General features: G+C 41.6%; 1 protein-coding gene across 7 annotated transcripts; it reads left to right on the top strand.

The window, feature by feature from the left end:
* The first annotated feature begins 753 nt into the window (after positions 1-753).
* LOC114863148 (AP2-associated protein kinase 1-like) lies at positions 754-18,716 on the top strand. Of its 7 annotated transcripts, XM_029164006.3 has the most exons (20): positions 754-1,637; positions 4,466-4,584; positions 5,277-5,385; positions 5,548-5,690; positions 5,791-5,912; positions 5,991-6,072; positions 6,161-6,293; positions 6,378-6,481; positions 6,883-6,962; positions 7,043-7,206; positions 7,364-7,548; positions 8,018-8,236; positions 8,882-9,069; positions 9,269-9,462; positions 9,556-9,624; positions 11,310-11,411; positions 11,973-12,140; positions 12,471-12,560; positions 13,101-13,198; positions 16,287-16,427. In XM_029164006.3, the coding sequence occupies exons 1-19, from the start codon at positions 1,478-1,480 to the stop codon at positions 13,193-13,195; spliced, it is 2,526 nt and encodes an 841-aa protein (XP_029019839.1). In that variant the 5' UTR covers positions 754-1,477; the 3' UTR covers positions 13,196-13,198; positions 16,287-16,427. The 7 variants fall into 7 exon arrangements, with proteins under 7 accessions (XP_029019839.1, XP_055368035.1, XP_029019834.1 ...); XM_055512060.1 differs by lacking the exon at positions 16,287-16,427 and having other exon boundaries at positions 13,101-15,195; XM_029164001.3 differs by lacking the exon at positions 13,101-13,198 and having other exon boundaries at positions 755-1,637; positions 7,385-7,548; positions 16,287-18,716.
* Positions 18,717-18,848: the final 132 nt, after the last annotated feature.

Genomic DNA, 18,848 nt, shown 5'->3' on the forward strand with positions numbered 1-18,848 from the left:
TATTTTTGAAGATAGTAGAAAAAAGGGGAAAACGAATTTTCAGCATTTAGTGGTAAACTAGTGACCTCTATAGGACAAATACTCACACTGCAATGATCATGCACAGCAGCCACTTGCACTAAACACCGTTCATTGCAGGGCCGTTTAATTGATTGTTTTTAGTTATGTTGATTTTAAATGCTGCAAAATAAATGAAAGAAAGATGGCGACCCTTATTACTGCGCAGATAAAAACATTTGCTTTTAAAAACATTTGTTCTTTACAAGGCACAGCTCAAAAAGGTTATGCCGTTTTTAATTTTCATTTATATACAATATCATTAGCTTACCTATCGGTCAAAGCACGGTTACTTCTAAGCTCTAAATTAATTCTTAGAATAAGAAAGTACAGTATAGACCTGCAATTGGGTTATTTGAAAATACAGTTCGTGAGCTCTGCATTCGTAACTGTGTTACGTCGCACAGGTACAGCCACTTCCTGCTCTGTAACACCTGTACGCACCTGTCTTCCACCTGGATGCTCTCTGTGCCTGCGTTTCCCCCAGTGCCTCCCTTACAGTTTTAAAACCTTTACACAAATAGGAGCAAAGCATGCAACTTCATATCATTCAATAGTCAAATGAGTTGTGAAAGTCTGCTAACAAAGACCATAATATCCTATAATAAATCCTATAATATTAGTGGGTCCGTTTACTTTTTAAAGCGGACCAGAATCTATAAGCGGGTGGACATGGATCCCCGTACATCTGTGAGAGCGACGTGCACAAACAGGAAGTAGATGTGTCTCTGACCAATCGCATCAAGAGAAGTCCAGCAGGACGGAGCCTGCCCGGAGAAAACGCACGACTCTCCTCATACACCTTGTGTTTGTAGCCGTGCTAGCTCTGTCAGCTTGTTGACCAGCCCTTTTACTGCTAACTGGACGCAACAGTAGAGGTGCTCTGTCTCCATTAATGCGACATAGACAAGTAGAGCAGCCGGCCAACAAAGCAACACTCCGGGTGGGTGATAGCAGTGGAGATGTGCAATAAGCTGCACTGGACACTGAGGACCTCTCCTGCCAGTCTATCACCTGACAGCTGTCACCGCGCCTAGCTGGTTAGCTAGCTAGCTAGCTGGCTGGGTGAGCTAACGGCTAACAAGTGTTTTTTTTCCTAGCTCGGCTAAGTTGGCCAGTCAGCGGTGCTCAGAATTTCCCAGTGGACAACTGTGGCTCCGCCAGGACCGGTGTACGTGATCATTTTGTGGGCTTTGTCGGCATGAGTTAGCCAAAGAGCGACCGAAATTAGTGTTGGATATATTTTGACTTACAACCAGCTAGCTAGTTTTTAGCTTGAAGCAAGCTAGCTGCATTCATTCAATGATAGAGCAGCTGCTAAAGCTTACGCCGGCGTTTCAACAAGCAGGGACTGGCTTTACCGAACCTTAATCTTTGGTACGATTTGGACCCCACCGTGTTCGGGCAACATCTGGGAGAAATGAAGAAATTTTTCGACACTCGTCGGGAGTTGGTGAGCTCTGGGCCTGGTTCCACAGTCGGCGGAGGGGGTGCTGGTTCCGGCAGCGGTGGCAGCTTCATCGGACGGGTCTTCACCATTGGACGGTATCAAGTGACCGTCGAGGAGATAATCGCAGAAGGTGAAGTTTGTGTCTTTGTGGTGTCGCCTGACACTTGTCACACAACCACTTTCAACCAGCTCCCAGTTACTCTGTGGTCAGGAGGATGGACAGGGGAAAACAAATGGGCCTGGTTTGATGGGTTCCGACCCAGATAACGTACCACCCTAGTGTTCTACTAGCACCTTGTTGACGCTACAATATCATCCATCACATTACCATCAGACCATCACATTGAAAGCAGCTCTCTGTTTATTTCCTCACCAGGTAAACTCCAGACAGGTTCCTTTTGGGGCCACAGCTGTCATGTATACAGGCCACTAAAATGGTGTGTGGTGTCATATTTTAATTCCCAGGGGTTCAAATATTCCTTTTCTAAAAGCTGGGGAGAGGTGCTGTAACAATACTTTCTACTGTTGTTGTTCGCAGCCAAATCCAAAGCCTTGTTATCTGTTGTTCTGTTTGCAGAAGGAGTGACAAATCACACATGCCACGTTTAGATGTTTGCCAGAATAACTATTCAGGTTAGAGGCAGGAAAGGACAAGCTGTCCTTTTTACAAGGTGTAACAAAAAAAGACATACTCGTAACTTTTTGGTTGAAACAGTGGCGTGTTGATGAATTGTAGGGGATGCTGCGTCACTAAATGTATGGGTGAGATGTGTTGATTAACCAGGCTTCCTCGGTTCACCATGGCCATTTGTCTTTGTGAAGCCAGTCTGCCATAGTCTGTTAGGTAAGAGCAACTGTCACTGAATAATAGATGAAAAAAGTCTGATTAATTCATTAGTATTATAGACGGGCAGCATGTGTCTGGCTTTATGAATGGGTTAAACCTCTAAATCCTAGTTTTGTGGTTGTGTTTGTATGATCTATAGATAATGTGTATGTTTTAGATTTCTTATCAGTTCTGCAGGAACTTCAGCCCTGATACATTCATTTACTAGACTGAGACAAGGTTCAAATCCTGGTTAATTGTTTGTTTTGTCCGTTTGTTCGAAACCCAATAATTTAACTGCTGTCGTACTTTAAATCTAACAACATACAGTTGGAATGTCTCTCTGCTGGTCATATTTTTATCAGTGGACCTACTGCTTGCAATGTGACTCCCTATGGTTATTTTTTCAGATGGTCTTGGTTAAAGTCTGGGTTATTAGTTTCTGCTAGCTGGTTGCTTAATTCAAAGTTGTTGCTTCTTTTCTACTTGACATGTGTTGTTGTCACCGTTTAGCTCAGTTGGTTCTCACTTTTAGCATTTTGGGTACGTTTTAGTACTTTCTGTCTTTGGGTTGACGGCAGTACCTTATTCTCTTTGATGTCTTTTAAAAGATTTACTGACACATCATCTTTTGTCTTTTCAAAAAATAAAGTGTTTCCTTACAGTATGGTCATAGAGTTACTGCCGGTGGCATTAGCCCTGCTCTGGATATGTATGTAACAAGTTGCTTTGTAACAGAGCTGGTTCCTGCCTTCAGGCTGGACAACTTGACACTTTACTGAGCTAGTCCCTCATTTGCAAACCAAAATCATTCAGTCTATTATTCAAAAACATTTTTTAAATTGAGGCTAGACAGTCCAAGCTAATTTAGTCTCGGATAAATCCATTCTGCCAACACTACCTGCAAATTCCTGTAACATGCCTTTAAACAGTGTCAATGTTGCGAGGAGGCGCATGTAACCCAAAACCTTGATGGTAGTTATGCAAGTTCCATTACAACGATGACATCTTGTGACTAAACACTGGACCCATTCACTTTCCTTTGATAGCCGTGCCTGGCGTATTTTGCCTGAATTTGCTTGAGTGTGTATGGTTAGAGAGGTACATCCCAACAGTCAGCTGCATTAACAGCTAGTGGTTATTTGTAGCTGCGCTTACAGTTATTTGGTCGCAAGGTCTACTTAGATTGTAGACCACTGCAAACTGCTTAACCTGCCACTGCTTAAGAAGGCTGCTAATCCTTCTAATTTCTTACAGGCATCTCAGATTAGACTGTGCGAGACAGCAGGGGTTCAGCTGTCTGAACCCTGATGCACCACACACACGCAAGACAAGAAATAAGCTTCTTCCTGCTCTACGTTCTGGTTCAAGGTCTCAGCTAATTTGATACTGTTTTTTTTTTTAATAGAAGCTAATGTTTTCTCTCTGCCTTAAAATGAATTACCCAGCTTGCCAGTGTTTTGCACTTGCTAGACTTTATTGTATAGTGTGATTTATGCTGTTATCTATGGTGACAACGTGGTGGCCGTGCAAATCACTACAGGAAAGATGACTAAAACACACATGATTCAAAGTAGCAGGAACTTGTTAATCATGTAGTTCAAGACGGTACTCACCTAAAACGATGACATTTACTTTAGTGGTTCCTGACTTTGTGTTCCCGCCTGGATGAGTCACCTGTACTTAACACAAGCTGTGAATGAAAAGCCAAAGAAAAATGGCCAAAATCAGACATGGAAAGCAGGGGCCAGTTCATTTCAACAAAACAAATGTTTTCTTTTCTCTTTTTACAGTAACAGTCCTTTAAGAAATGTTTGCTCTTTTTCTGGGGTATTGGTGCTTTTGCGTCAGCATCCCTGTGAATGAAGGTGGTATGACAGACTCATAGTTCCTGTAGCCTGTCAGTTCTTTCAGCTTCTCTGCTGACGCACATGGTTTCTTGTTCCTTTTACCACTGAGCCCTTTTGCTCAACGCCTTATTCTTGTAATAACATGAGTTATATACAGACCAGATACACACACACATATATATATTTACAGAGGCCAGTTTCATGACTTTATTGGTCTTTTGACTGTCAAGATTGCATTTTGTTTACATAGCTTGTTTTCATATCTTTTCTCCTCTCTTGCAGGTGGGTTTGCCATTGTTTTTTTGGTGCGAACTCATCAGGGCCTACGTTGTGCACTAAAAAGGATGTATGTCAACAATGAACATGATCTTCAGGTCTGCAAACTTGAAATACAGATAATGGTGAGTAACAAAGTCCAATACTACACCGCTGAATGCAGCAAACTACTAAGATAGACTTGTAGGAGCAAATATTGTATGTTATTGTTACTGTATGAGCTTAAAGCTTTTTTTCTTTTTACACTTTTCAGTTATATTCCACAAACATACTGTAACCAAAACCTGATATTATTCAATTATATGGAACTTTATGCACAGTCAGCTGGATCCTGTGTTTTTAACTAATACATTGATAACAGACTGACACTTTCCTTTTGCCTTTTTCAGAACAACAGATCATTTAATGCACATAGTACACTTGAAACATTAAGTGCAGCATTAAATTCTGCAAGCTGACACACCAGTCTCAAGAGTTAGATTGATAGCTGATGTATCTGATCTGTTCAGTGCTTTAAGGTCTGCTGCTGGATACTACTACTGAATGTTGTACAGAAAAGTGATCTGGGTGTCAGTCAGGAATTTATATTTGTAAGACTAACCAGCTTCTGCAGCCACACCCTCACCCTGAGTAATATTACTGTAATATGTAATATGTCTCTGGATAATTCATGTAATTATTTTCACACCTTTGGCACAAAATCAGCATCTCCCTCCTAGGAACACTGAATAGATGCTCAGTATTTTCAGACTGTAAAATCTTTGATAACCGTATCTTCGTTGTTTGCCAATGTTGCGCTCTCTGTTTGTTTTCACAGAGGGACTTAGTGGGCAACAAGAACATAGTTGGTTTCCTGGACTCGAGCATAACTGCAGTTGGAGTTGGTGATGTTTGGGAAGTGCTAATCCTAATGGACTTCTGTCGAGGTAAATTGGCCCACAACCCCCATGCCTTTTTTGTTCCTACCCACAGCTGCTCGCAGCACTGTTCTGCTCAAGAACAAATATTCAGCTCATGTATGTGTAGCAGTAGAAATTAAGAGTTTTTGTTTTATGTTTACCTTTAATTGACCGGTTTGTATTGTGCAGGTGGGCAGGTCGTTAACTTAATGAACCAGAAGTTACAGACAGGGTTCACTGAGCCTGAAGTCCTGCAGATCTTTTGTGACACGTGTGAGGCTGTAGCTCGTCTACACCAGTGCAAAACTCCAATCATCCATCGAGATCTCAAGGCAGGTCTAATTCAGTTGACATCCACAAAAATAAACCCAAGTAAATTATTGTGTTTACTTCATCAGTTTTGATGCGTGTCATCTCATTGATTTCCTGCAGGTGGAAAATATTCTTCTGCATGACCGAGGGCACTATGTGCTCTGTGACTTTGGTAGTGCCACCAACCACTTCCAAAATCCCCAGACAGAGGGCGTTCCCATAGTGGAGGAGGAAATTAAGAAGTAGGATTATTTTATTATGTAACACTTTATATTCTTGCTTTAATTAGCAAAAGCTCATTTACCTACTTTCAACTACAGGTACACTACTCTGTCATACCGTGCTCCAGAAATGGTCAACCTCTATGGTGGAATGGTGATCACTACAAAGGCCGACATTTGGGTTAGACTGATTATCTAGCAGTTTAACTGTATGAATACATGACCTGTGTTACTTAAGTGTGACATGCATTGTTTTTTTCTCTTTGTAGGCCATGGGGTGCCTACTCTATAAGCTGTGCTACTTCACACTTCCTTTTGGCGAGAGCCAGGTAGCCATCTGTGATGGCAGTTTCACTATCCCAGACAACTCTCGCTATTCTCAGGACATGCACTGTCTCATCCGTGAGTAATATTCCAATGTTCATCAAGTCCAGTATATGTATGGAGAAGTTTAATTTAGTTGTGTGTTGTGTTTAATGTTCTCAGGATATATGCTGGAACCTGACCCAGAAATGAGGCCAGACATCTACCAAGTATCCTACTTTGCCTTTAAACTGGCTCGGCGAGAGTGTCCAATCCCAAATGTTCAAGTAAGTCAGCATTGTACTGTAGGTAGAAAGTCAAGAATTTGTGATAGGAGTATGCTAATATAAACAGGGACTGGGATCTGGCTATGTACCTTACTTACAGTCACATTTCTGAAGACACAAGTAATGGAGACAAGCTTTGTTCTGTCAACTGTTTTCTCTACTGTCATGACACATTCTACTGTATACTTTTTATAAAGTATTCTAAAAGTGGTTTGATTTTAGCGTTTACTGACTCAGACACTTGTCCAACATCACTAATATAGATTGAAAATTTCAGACCACTGTTTGTCTGCTGAGCTGCAGCAGAAGAATAATAGCAGAGAACATGATACAGGGTATTTGGAAAGGTTTATTTGTATTCATCCAACTCCGACTAATGGAAATAATTTTACTCTTTGTAGAATTTGCCTATTCCTGCAAAACTTCCCGAGCCTATCAGAGCCAGTGAAGCCTTGGCTAAAAAGAGTCAAAGCAAAGCCAGGTCAGTGGTAAGCAAAGCATTTCATTGTTGTTACCATGGGAAAACCATAGCTCGTCAGCTATCTTTTTTCCTTCCATTAGGCTCACAGATCCTGTTCCTACCACGGAAACTTCAATTGCACCTCGACAACGCCCCAAGGCAGGCCAGGCTCAGTCCCAGCCAATAACGGGTATTCTTTCCATCCAGCCAGCTCTCACCCCACGCAAAAGGCCCAGTGTAACTGCTGCAGCAACCCAGGGCATAGGTACAGATCTCTCCATAACTTACTGTAATGACAGACATGAATTTAATTAATTAATTTGAATCAGATTAGCAAAGAATTTGACTTGCTAGCTTGTCCAGAAATTTTACACCTATGTATCAGTATTTGTTTGTTAAATATATGGTTTTCTTACTTTAAGGTGTCCCATCTTCTGCTACAGCTGCTGTACAATTGGCTCAGCAGGCTCCTGCCACGCAGGCTGTGTCACAGCCAGCCCAGACAAGTAACATGCAGCCTCAGGCTACACCACAGCATCACCAGCTCCTTATAAAGCAGCAGCAGCAGCAGGCAGCGGCCTTCCTGACCCCCCAGAGTAATCAACAGGTAAGCATTCTTGCAAAAAAGGGTGTATGCTTAATTTTGACAATTGTATATGACAGACACATAGTCTGGTTTAAGCTGCAAAGTCTTGGATGTTGACCTAAAGTATATGTTGCACATATGTTTGCCTATGCACTCTTGTCTGTGAATCTATTTTGTTTGATATGTGCAGTTTATCATGGTGTGTGTTTTGTTAGTCGGCTGTTTATTGTTGACAGGTGTTGCAGGTCCAATCTTACAGGTTGTAGGCATTATAAATTAGTGTGCATCCTCTCAATCACCTCCCACACACTTGTTCTTTTCAATAGTACCATACTTTTGTACGTACTAGTATTTCTCGTTATTGTAATCTCTTGAAAAATATTTTTCTACTTGAAATCTGCTAAATTGACAAAGTGAAGAAACATGATTTGGGGAAAAAAAAGCCTAACTGAACCTTGCCAATGATTGGCTGTGTGGTATTCCTGTGTAGCATCAACTGGTACCGAGCCTCCACCGTCAGCAGCATCAACACCAAACCACGTCTCATGCGTCTGCCTCATTGCAATCCAATGCTAAACCTGTTCCTCCAGTTGTTGCTCTACAACGTCCACAGCATCAGCAGCATGTAGTCCATGAGACACCAGCTCTACATCTCTCACCCATCCCTGAGTCTGCAGTCACTGGTCCAGCAGCTAAACCAGAGCTTGTGGTAACCTAAACCTGCTGCCATCTGCTGCTTCTCTTTGGGTCGGGGGTTCACAATTAGCTTCATTCTAACAAATTAAATCTCTTTTTCTTCTTCGCACATTCAGCTGGGATGCGTCTAGAAATATGATTATGACATTATTGTTTAAGTTTATGTCATCTATTGTACTAGGTCAGGGATGCCCAATACCTTTGATTGGTTAAGAACCAGAAGTGCATAAGGGCTCATACTACATAATAAAATATACAGTATGTAACATTTTTTTATGTAGGTAAATAATTTTGCGTTGGTCTTTTTACATGTACTTTTCAAGTCAAAGTGTGGGCATCCCTCTACTAGATGGTGTATAAATCATATTATAACTTACTGCACTGCTTCTATTAAACATCCACTGTAGATATATTCAGTTAACTGAAATGTGAATAAATCTCTTTACTAAGATTTTTGTTTTTTTCATCTGTAGCCATTTCTTTTTTGTTGTTGTTCACTTGTGGCTTTTCTATAAATCTTATAGATTTTCTTTTTCAGGTGACGTCATTCTTTTTCTTTATTGCTGTTATGTACTAAACTGATCTTACCTCTGTTAGCTTCAGTTTTTTAAAAATATTCTTTTAATTCCTTTACTTACTGCATATTCTCTCATTACAGACATATGGCCGAGGCATGCACAAAGCCGGCTCTTTGACACCGCCCTCATCTCCAAAGATGGCCCCCAAGGGTGGCCACAGACGTATCCTGAGCGACGTCACCCACAGCGCAGTATTTGGTGTCCCAGTCAGCAAGTCCACCCAATTACTGCAGGCAGCCGCTGCTGAGGCCAGCCTCAACAAGTCCAAGTGAGCACAGTTAATTCACACCATTGTGTCTTTTTGTGGCACTGACTTAGCTCAGTGAGCCAATAAAATATAATGAAACCACTCAGTTCAGTCTTTAAAGCTCTGTTTTGTCTTAACTAAATCACTAGACTACTCTTTACATACATACCTTTTAACACACACTAAAACTTTTTTTTATGTTTATACCCGTGTACTGCAGATCAGCCAGCACTACCCCTTCTGGCTCCCCATGCTCGTCTCAGCAGAGTGTGTATCATCCAGGCGACAGTGAAGCGCCATTGGCCCTCGTTGCACCCCGCACACAGCCTAGCTGGAACCCTTTTGGCGACGATAACTTCTCCAAGCTAACGGCAGAAGAGTTGCTTAACAAAGACTTTGCAAAGCTAGCCGAGAGTAGGTTCAACCGGTGCAATGCATAACTTTACCGGCACTATCGGTAAATGGTTGTGATCTAAATGTAACTGCTACTTTGCTGTTCATGCACAGCTGCTGCTCTAGGAGATACAGTCACAGGCTCCAGTGAAAATCTCATCCCAGGACTCAGTGCGTTTCCTGGTAAGGCTCTCTTTGCTTTGAATACTATTTTCCAGAGACATTTCTTATAGTGAAATATCAGTCATGTGGTGAAAACCTAACTCTCTCGCATTCTATTCGTCTTCTGGAATCATTATAAAAGTTTTCTTTACTTCAGCCTATTTCTTTTGTCTTTATTCATGCTTTATTTGTTCTCCTTCATTTTTACTCACTGTTCAAGGTCTGCAGACCTTGGGCTGCAGGTTTAGTATTGACTGTCTTGAACTCCTTTTTATTCTTTTGCTGTTTGACAGCACAGGTTAAAAAAACATGACATGAATGGTGCCTTTTAATGCGTTAAGGCCTCTTGAACAAATCTAATTTTATCCTTTTTACAAGTTTTAATTTACTCTGGCACTTTCCTGGATATTACACTTCCCAGAGGCTTGTTATTGAAGGCTATGTCGTAGCGTGGATTTGTGTATGACCTTATCTTGTTGACATGACGCGCAGCCTCACAGTGGCTCCCTGTCAGCTTCCATGAATAGACCGTAGCTATAGCTAAACCGCATCTCATTTGCAGATCTGTGCTTTGGTGTTGCCTGGTAACGCAAAGGACAAATTCTCCTTTGTTAATTGGATTGACTTATTGGCCAAAGGAGCCTGTTTACTAGTGCCACGGAGAACAAGTTCAGCACACTGTCTTGGCAAAATGATGATCCTGACTTTTGTGATTTACCCTGTAACTGTTTTGGAGGTGCATGTTCCTTAGCTATGTAACTTCCTCTGTGTAGTTTTTATTTAGAAAAGAAGCTGGCAGGATAAAAATGTTAAGGTGATCCTATTATCGGGATGTGGTTAATCTGTTCTAACCATCCTAAGCTGTCTTTTTGACTGCCTGAATATCATGCCTTCATATAGAATGCAAACAGAAGCTGAGAGCCCAAATTTCTTTATGGGAAAGTTTACGAAAAAACAAATACAGTGTATAGTAATAAGTTGTTATTATAATAAAAACATGGATCCTATTCTTTACCTGACTTTACTGTAAGAGTTGCACTGCCACAGTTTTTAGTATTCCGCATTTGGCATCTTTCCCATAGTGAAGGGGGCAGTGGGTCACATTTGCTGCGCCATTAGAGCCAACACATTCCTCATCTAAGACCCCAACCTGTTTTGCCCATAACAGTTCCCTGTAAGTACAGGCTGCAGTGAAATATGCATCAGTTGTGTTTCACCTTTCAAAGTAACCAGTGTGCTTATTGTTTATTCCAAGTCTGAAGCTTTGCTCATGTTGGAGACTTGTGCATGCTGAGAAAGTCCAGTTTAACATATGTGTACTTCGTATTCATCACTGACTTCTCTCTTTTACCTTCATTATCTACCTGACTTGCTACAGAGAAGCTGGTTGAGGGGTCGGAGTCCCCTGAGACTTCTCAGCTGCTCCCTGTACTCTTAATCCTGACATACCCCTTTTAATAGTTTTGCTGAAGGCTCTACTAATCGTACCACCTTGTATTTGGGCCCCTGTCTTGCTATCATATTCGCATTTGCCCTGCATGCACCAATCTTGCTATCTTGTTGTCAAAAAGAACCACCAAGGATCTTAGAATGGCTAAAGAATAAGGGTAACAACAACCTTCACTAGTTTCACCCTTATGGACACAATCTCTTTCCTTGCATGTTACTAATTTGCATCACTATTTTTACCTGCTGACTCCATGTAGTGAAGGCAGATGTGTGTGAGGATTCACTGATTCCTGGTTTGGAAGCTCCCCAGGTTCAGCAGCATGCAGCCCAGCCGGCGCTCATCACCGGCAGCATTCCAGGTTAGACTATAGAAAAGAACCAAACACGATTCTTTGCACTATTTCTAGCTTCTGTTTATGGTTCTGGTCACATGGTAAAACTCTATATTTTGACCATGACCTTGAGATTTTGCAGGTACTTAATCAGTGCCATAAATAGGATAATGAACCCTATTTTTCTATCAGTTCCAAATCAAATATTCACAAAGTCTAGATAGTTTTTTAATGACAATAACTGCTCCTCTATTGAAGCTTCAATTTCCTGCATTCTTGCTTATGTTGGGCATAAAATGTAAAGCTACATGGTGTGTAATGAATAAAAATACAGTATCTTATAATTGCATGTTTACAGTATGTTGTGACTTTGATGATCACGTTTCATGACCAATTAATGCAGAGAACCAGGTGCTAATGTATGCTTAGCAACACAGATACTGCTCTGTATTAAAGTGTTGCTCCTTTGTAGAACTTTTTGCAACAGGTTTTCAAGGATAAAACTCTGACCTGTTCTATAAACTTCCTCTGTTTTCTTGTTTTTACTTTGACCCCCTGTCCTTCTGGCTTCACTTCATCCTGTCTCAGACTCTCTCACTGGAGGAGACTCTCTGCTGAGTTGTGATCTGTTATCTCATACTTCTCCACATGGAAACCAATCCGTTTCTGCTGTGTCCTCGTCCTGCTCCTCTGCTCCTCCTGGCTCCTGCTCTGGATCCTGTCGGGAGGAGCTGCACCCTAGTCACACAGCTTCTGGTAAGACTTCCTCTGAGCAGCATGCCTTAGCATAATCTGCCCCATGTAATGACCCATGGAGCAGCGGAAGATCATACCCAAAATCAAACGCCTGGTCCAAAAACAAAACACATACACATCAGACAGCATAGCAGCATCAACACCCTTTGACTGCTCTATAGCCAAGAGCCAAACGCCACCTAAAGTGCATGGCTTTTAAATGCTTTGAGTTCTCCAGGTCCATCTATTTTTAATCTAGTGCATCCTCCGTTCTCTTTCCTTTCTTTCTTTGATTACGTTAACTTCTTTACTCCCTCCATCACTCCTTCACTTCCTCTTCCTTCACTGCAGACTCTACTCTCCTCATGTCGTGTGAGGAGAAGGGCAATGACGACGAGTTTGACCCAATTCCCGTGCTCATCTCCAAAAACTCAAATCAAGGTAAGGTAAACAGAACCTAGAGATGAGCACTCACCTGCTGAAGTTCACAAAGATGAATCGCTTGATCCTCTATTCAGTAATTATAGCTTGTTCCTTCTACTGCTAATGTGAGACGTTTAGTATGGGTGTGCTTGTCACGTTAAGGCTTTTTAATCCCATCAAGCTCTCACATCTGCCGTTTCTACTTTATTTTTATTTGGTATACTGCTAGTGCCTCTCCCCAATGCAGGTGTTTGACTCTCAATTTTGAATCCTCAGAATGTCACGTTACAGTGGCATTCTTGTGCTCTCCCCCTGTAATGATGCAGCTGTACAGAAATGACCCCAGCTCACTCTCTGCCTGTTTCTCTCTCTGCCTCATCCATGCATCTCTCTCCTCTGCCATAACTTTCCTTTCATCCTCATCAAATCCTTGCTCCTAATTTTTCCCATTTCAATCTTCATAATAATTATTTTTTTCTTTGGCTTGTCTTTGACGATCTCCCTTGGCTCTTCCATGCCCATCTCTGTCTCTGTCTCTCTCTTTCTGGCATGTTTCAGGTGGTCACTCGCGCAGCAACAGTGGCAGTTCAGAGTCCAACATCCCCAACTTGGCCCGCTCCCTTCTGCTGGTGGATCAGCTCATCGACCTCTAGGGGGTGGGAGAGGTCGAAGGGGCAGTGTGCAATTCCAACAAAGGGATGGGGAGGGATGTTGGGGGATAGAGACAGGAAAGCAGAGGCGCGTAATGTAGCACCTTATGAAGTGAAACGGAGAAGCCAGTGCAGATTAGCTTAGAGACCCCATGTCTTTCACCGCCTCCTTGCCCTCAACTCCATCTCCAGATGCCTGATAAGCTGGTGTCACGTGTTTCTGCTGGCTGCTGACATTGCCACACTGCTCAAACCTAGGCCTGAGCATATCGTCTGCTTCTGCCCAGCTACACCATAGCCCTCCTCATGCTTTCCTCGTATTTGCATTTTTACCCCTCATCAAGTGCACTGCCATGGTGCGCCGCTTTCATCGTATGCACATGTGGAACTGCTTGATCACAGCTGCATTGCGTTCGCCTTACATAGTGTTCAGGGTTGAAGCTTTATTGAAACAAGCCAGCTGCAGTCATGCTCATTTGTGGCAGGGGTCTGACTAAAGAGTGAGCAGTGTAAATTCTGTAGAGCTACTGTACTACTTTGATGCACTTTGCCCTGAAAGCTTTGACCTAAATGATTTATGAAACAAAGACGAACCCTGGGTGAACTTCTGACAGCTTTGTAAGCCAGCGAGGGAAAAAAATGTCACATTTCAGGGGACTATTGTGGATGTGCAGGTGGAATTTGGCTTTATTTCTTTGGGTATGATCTCGGTGCATACAGTGTCACTTCCCTGAGTCTGTCAGCTGTGTCATGTGTTAACATGGGTGATTAATTCGGCTCTTATCGTTAAATATCTGAGTTTTAGATCATGTGCAGTTTTATAACGGCATTGTTCTACACTGTGTATTGTTTTATGTAGCATCACAAAGTCACCGTCATATCTTTGGCAGGAGAAGCACAGCATAAATTGAAGACAATGATTTTACCTGTAGCCATTTCAAAAGTAAACAAAAGCTAGTTTGTCCTTCTACTGTGGCCATGCTTTGCTCTCAGGTCAGTGGGTGTTGGCTGATTTTTTTTTTTTTTTTTTCACACTACTGCTGCACAGAGGGAGCAACCATGTAAATAAAATAGTCTCTCCATTCACTCTCTCTATTTTACCTAACTATTCCATTCCTACTGTAATACACACCTTGATATTATTTGGAGCTAAATTATTCTTTCCTTAAGTGCATACATAAAACCACAGTCACTTTTTTGTCATTTCTGTGCTTGTCAGTAGTGGTAAAATTGGATTACTTTGTGTGTAAGACGTCATTTTATCCATTTGTATAATTTGTCACCTATTGATAGAGCTTTTAGAATGAACGTGAACTGGGAACTATTGTAAAATATGTCAAATGTTATGATTACGTAGATTGAAGGAGTCCTCCTGTATGAAGCTGTGTTCATGAGTCATGCCGCCCTCTGGTTCGTGTGTTCATGTCAAACATTCAGCTAAAGCGCTCACTTTAGATGTGATGTTTGGACCATGAAACAAAGTGCGTATAGGTCACCTGACAGGGTAGTTTGTATTTAGCTCCCTCACCACACGCCTCTCTATAGTACTGCTATTTGTAAATGACTGTATATTACTGCGATAGATTTTATCTGGGAATACAGAGTGTATGATGGAATGTCCTTCCTGATATCGCTGTAGCATCTTTACTGCTGATGAGCATAAGGCTCATAAACCACTGGTATAAGTTGTATTACTATACATGGTCACCGTCTTTACAAGTGGCAGTTGAGTAAAGTCTTGCATTTTGTGGCTGATCTATGCAATCCTACAGTTCTTAACCAACATACAGTGCTATATCCTGTAGCGTTTTCTTCTGTGTGAAACTAATCTAAGTGCTGGGGGGTGAACGGTGAAATGTAGAAGTAATTTGGTAAATCCAAATATTTGACATGAATTGGCAGCAAAATGTCGAAGCGGGACCATTATCAAGTGTGTGTTTTTCTTTTTATCAACTAAGGTTCAAAAAGAAGACTGAATAAAACTCAATATGAATGTAAAATAATTATGTTGGGGTCACATTACTTGCAGCCATCTGACTTTGGGTATATTGTTCATCCATTTCTGTCTTTACTGTAGATGGTAGAACTTTTTCAAGTTCCCCTTTTGGCAGTTAGTGGTTATAATAATAATAATGATGATAATAATAATAATAGAACTTTGTTGATCCCACATTGGGGAAAGTAACTTTCTTCTATGATATTTGTCTTGCTTGGTTAACTGTGTTTAAAGGTTTAGTACGTCCTAAAACACTTTTCTGTTAGCATTTGTTAATTTAAGCTTTGAAGGAAGGTACAGCCAGTTATTTTTAGGTTCATGCCTTTTTATTATTTGTGCTTTTGCCCTTTTATCAACAGCCTCTTTTATCTTAGTAGGTCTCAGGATCAATTATAGGAGTTTTTTAAAAATTGCTAACTGAGAGTCCATTATAGCTCCATAATTACATGAGCAGTCTCAGTTTGTTGTTCCTTCTGAACTTGGCTACAACCAGTTAGATGGTTTGTTGGTCATTTGGAATCAAATAATCAGAAAAACTGATAAAAAATTTAACGTAGATCAGCTGAGTAAAAAATAAATTTTTTATAGAACTTACTACTAACATCTCCCCAAGAACTGCCAGTTAACAGCTGCTGTCAACACTAATGAGGTAAGACTAATCTATTGCTGCTCATCTGCAAACCTGTCTGCCTTTAACAGCTTCTACTTGTGGCTCTTTCCTTGTTTCCACAGTCCTCTCACTTTTCCCCAGGCATTTTTAAAAGTTGACACAGAGCAACTATGTTGAAATTTGTGGAAACAAGGTGTTTTGATGTTTATTAATAAAGCTGCTGGTCTCGTCTGTCTCACGTCAGTTGTTTTGAGTAGAATGTGTCTGTATTGTTGTTGTCCTGGTTCCTAACTGTTAAGTCATTCTCTTAGAGTTTTTTTTTTTTTTTAGATTTCAGTTATCTGATCTATTGTGCAGTACTGAGATTTGATGGTTGGGTAAATCAGTAGGCGGCTGGACCTCCTGTAGCAATATTATTTTGCACTGACTATTTGTGCTGTGATGTTTATTCTCCCCTTTGATAAATGCATTTATCTGCTCTCAAACAGATGTGCAGGAGAGCAACGGCTACTCTGTGCTTCGGGAGGGAGAGAAGACAGAAGCCCCAGAGGGAGACGCTCAGACGAACGAGGCCTGTGTGCACTCCAGCGAGGAGGAGGAGGAGGAGAGGGAAGGTCAAGATGAGGAGCGACATGATGGGGAGGCTGTTGAGAGTCACGTAGCAGCCCATGACTCCAGCGGCTCAAGGCCTCTGCTGTTAGACTCTGAGGATGAAGACGAGCAAGGGGCTCAGTTAATGCTCCAGGCAAGCACAATACCGACACAAACCTCTGCTACAATCCATCAACCTACTCCAAGCTCACTCGCTCAGAATCATTCCCAGTACGTGCAGGAGCCAGCGAGGCCAGCAGACGTCACTGCGGACGTCTTCTCTAAAGCTCCCTTTCGGATCGCTACCGAAGACGCGGGCGATGTCTTCGCCAACGCGCCATTTCCTCGCTTCCCTCCTGCAGCTCAGCAGCAGCTTGATGTGTTCTCTCAGGCTCCCTTTGGGAAAAGAAAGGAGGCTGCAGGAGCTCAGACCAAGACCTCACAGCCTCATGCTGCTGGAGTTCAAGCTGTGACCCACGATCAGTGTGTGTTGGGACAAGTCACTCAACAGCCCTTCCGCCCTCAAGCTCTGGCCAAATATTCACGACACTATGAGGGACCTGTGCCCCAGCAGCCAGCCGTCGCTAACGTGAGCAGGCAAACCGCTGTGGCATCGGCCCCCGTTGGACCTCTTTACTCACTGACCTCAGAAGTGAGCGCTGTCGACCCCTTCGTCTCTGCCCCCTTTCACTTCAAGGCCCCACAGGAGAAACCCTGAATGCACAGAGGTCAGGACAGTGTCAGCGCCACAGAATTATGCAAACTATAGCAGGCAAATACCGCATGCTGTCAGCAGCGCTGCAGCTGGACTGCAGACTTGCATGAATTTCAGCAACTGGCTCTAATAAATCTGATAGGCAACAGTCACCTTTGCTCGCTCTGTTTAAGAAAGAAAACTGACATCTTTTCCTTACTCCTAAGTTTTTTTTTTTTATAATTATTATTTGTGTCTTGCAACCATTTGCGTCATTATGTCATTATTGCTTTTGGTACGTACATCTACACATGGCATGGTGGTCAAGCATTAGATTGACTTCTTGCCTACCTCATTTACTTTTTTGCATCGGCTCTAAATGGCTTCATGCAGAGGGAGGGGAGCTTTACTGTGAAACTATTATCTGACAACGCCTCATTCTTCCATTGTGTTTGCTGAAAGGACACATTCAGCTTGAAGATCATAACAGAAACTTGAAAGAGGAAAAGACACTATGTTTATCTACATCGATCACTTCATTGTGATATTTGGGTCATAATGTTCCAGGAGATCATATGTCATAACATGGAGAAAAATAAAAGTTCAAAGCCTTAACACTACACCCTTAGATTTAATCATTCTTATTACAGACTGAAGCAGATGCTGGATAATGATGCATAGACTTTCCAAGGATTTTTTTGTGAAATGTAAGTCTTTTTTTTTTAATGATCCAACATGTTTGCATTATGTTTTGGCCACTGTTCTGTCTAACCAAGTGGAAATCAAGTGTTTTGTGCGACATACAAACCCTATGTAAATGTTAGGCATAGTAAATTAATTATATTACTTCTTGTGCTATAAAACACATGTAGAAATTTTGTATTTTTATTTGTTTCTCCCTATTTTGATGAGATACTTCTGAAGCCTTATTTTGTTAGACTATATCATCAGCATTTATGACATTTGCCTTTTATGGCCTCCTGAAAAACTGCTGCATTTACATCGTTTTATTGCACTTGCACCAAATATTTACAGTCTGCAGGATGCACCAAGGGTTTCATTTAACTCTCTCTCAGTAAATTCCACATGTGCTAATTGTGACTCATGCATATGTACGACTGAGTCACACAAATATCTTGCGCTTACTGTAGCTGTTCCAGTCAGGGATTGTAATGTTGTAAGCGAGATCTTGAGTAGTGACTGACGGATGATGTTCCTTTTTCCTTTAGACTTTATTCCATTGTTGTCCTGAAATATTTTATTGTCTGTATTCTTTGTAAAACCATGGAACATTTCTGGTTCTCACCATAGCACTTTTAAAAAGAGGGATCTGGTTTGTTTCAGCCCAAATTAGAATTTGTGTTCTCCTCGGTTGCAAGGTAAAATCAATGCTCACTTTTCTGCCATGGGTTCTATACATGATGGTTGCACTGACACAGTCAGGGTTCCGTGTGAACATGTTTTGGATTGTAACACAGCTGTAAAATGTATTTTGACCAGTGCTGTAAGAGAAGGATTCATCTGCTGATTATGCTGTTGGACAAGTCACTGACAACACATTATGTTGCACAGCCTGCCTTTAAAAAAACATGTTGTAAGTCATGAAAAAACTATTAAATGAATGTAAGCCAAATTTGCACTGTCACTATAGTTGTTTGTCACAGAATCAGTTTTTCTCCTACATTTAAAGCAGAAATGTTGTATGTTTCTACTGCAGTGCTGTGTAAAAGTGAGTCACTGCTGGAAGTACCTGTTTTTTTTGGAA

The sequence above is a fragment of the Betta splendens genome, chromosome 9 (assembly GCF_900634795.4).
Source record: "Betta splendens chromosome 9, fBetSpl5.4, whole genome shotgun sequence".
Taxonomy (NCBI): Eukaryota; Metazoa; Chordata; class Actinopteri; order Anabantiformes; family Osphronemidae; genus Betta; species Betta splendens.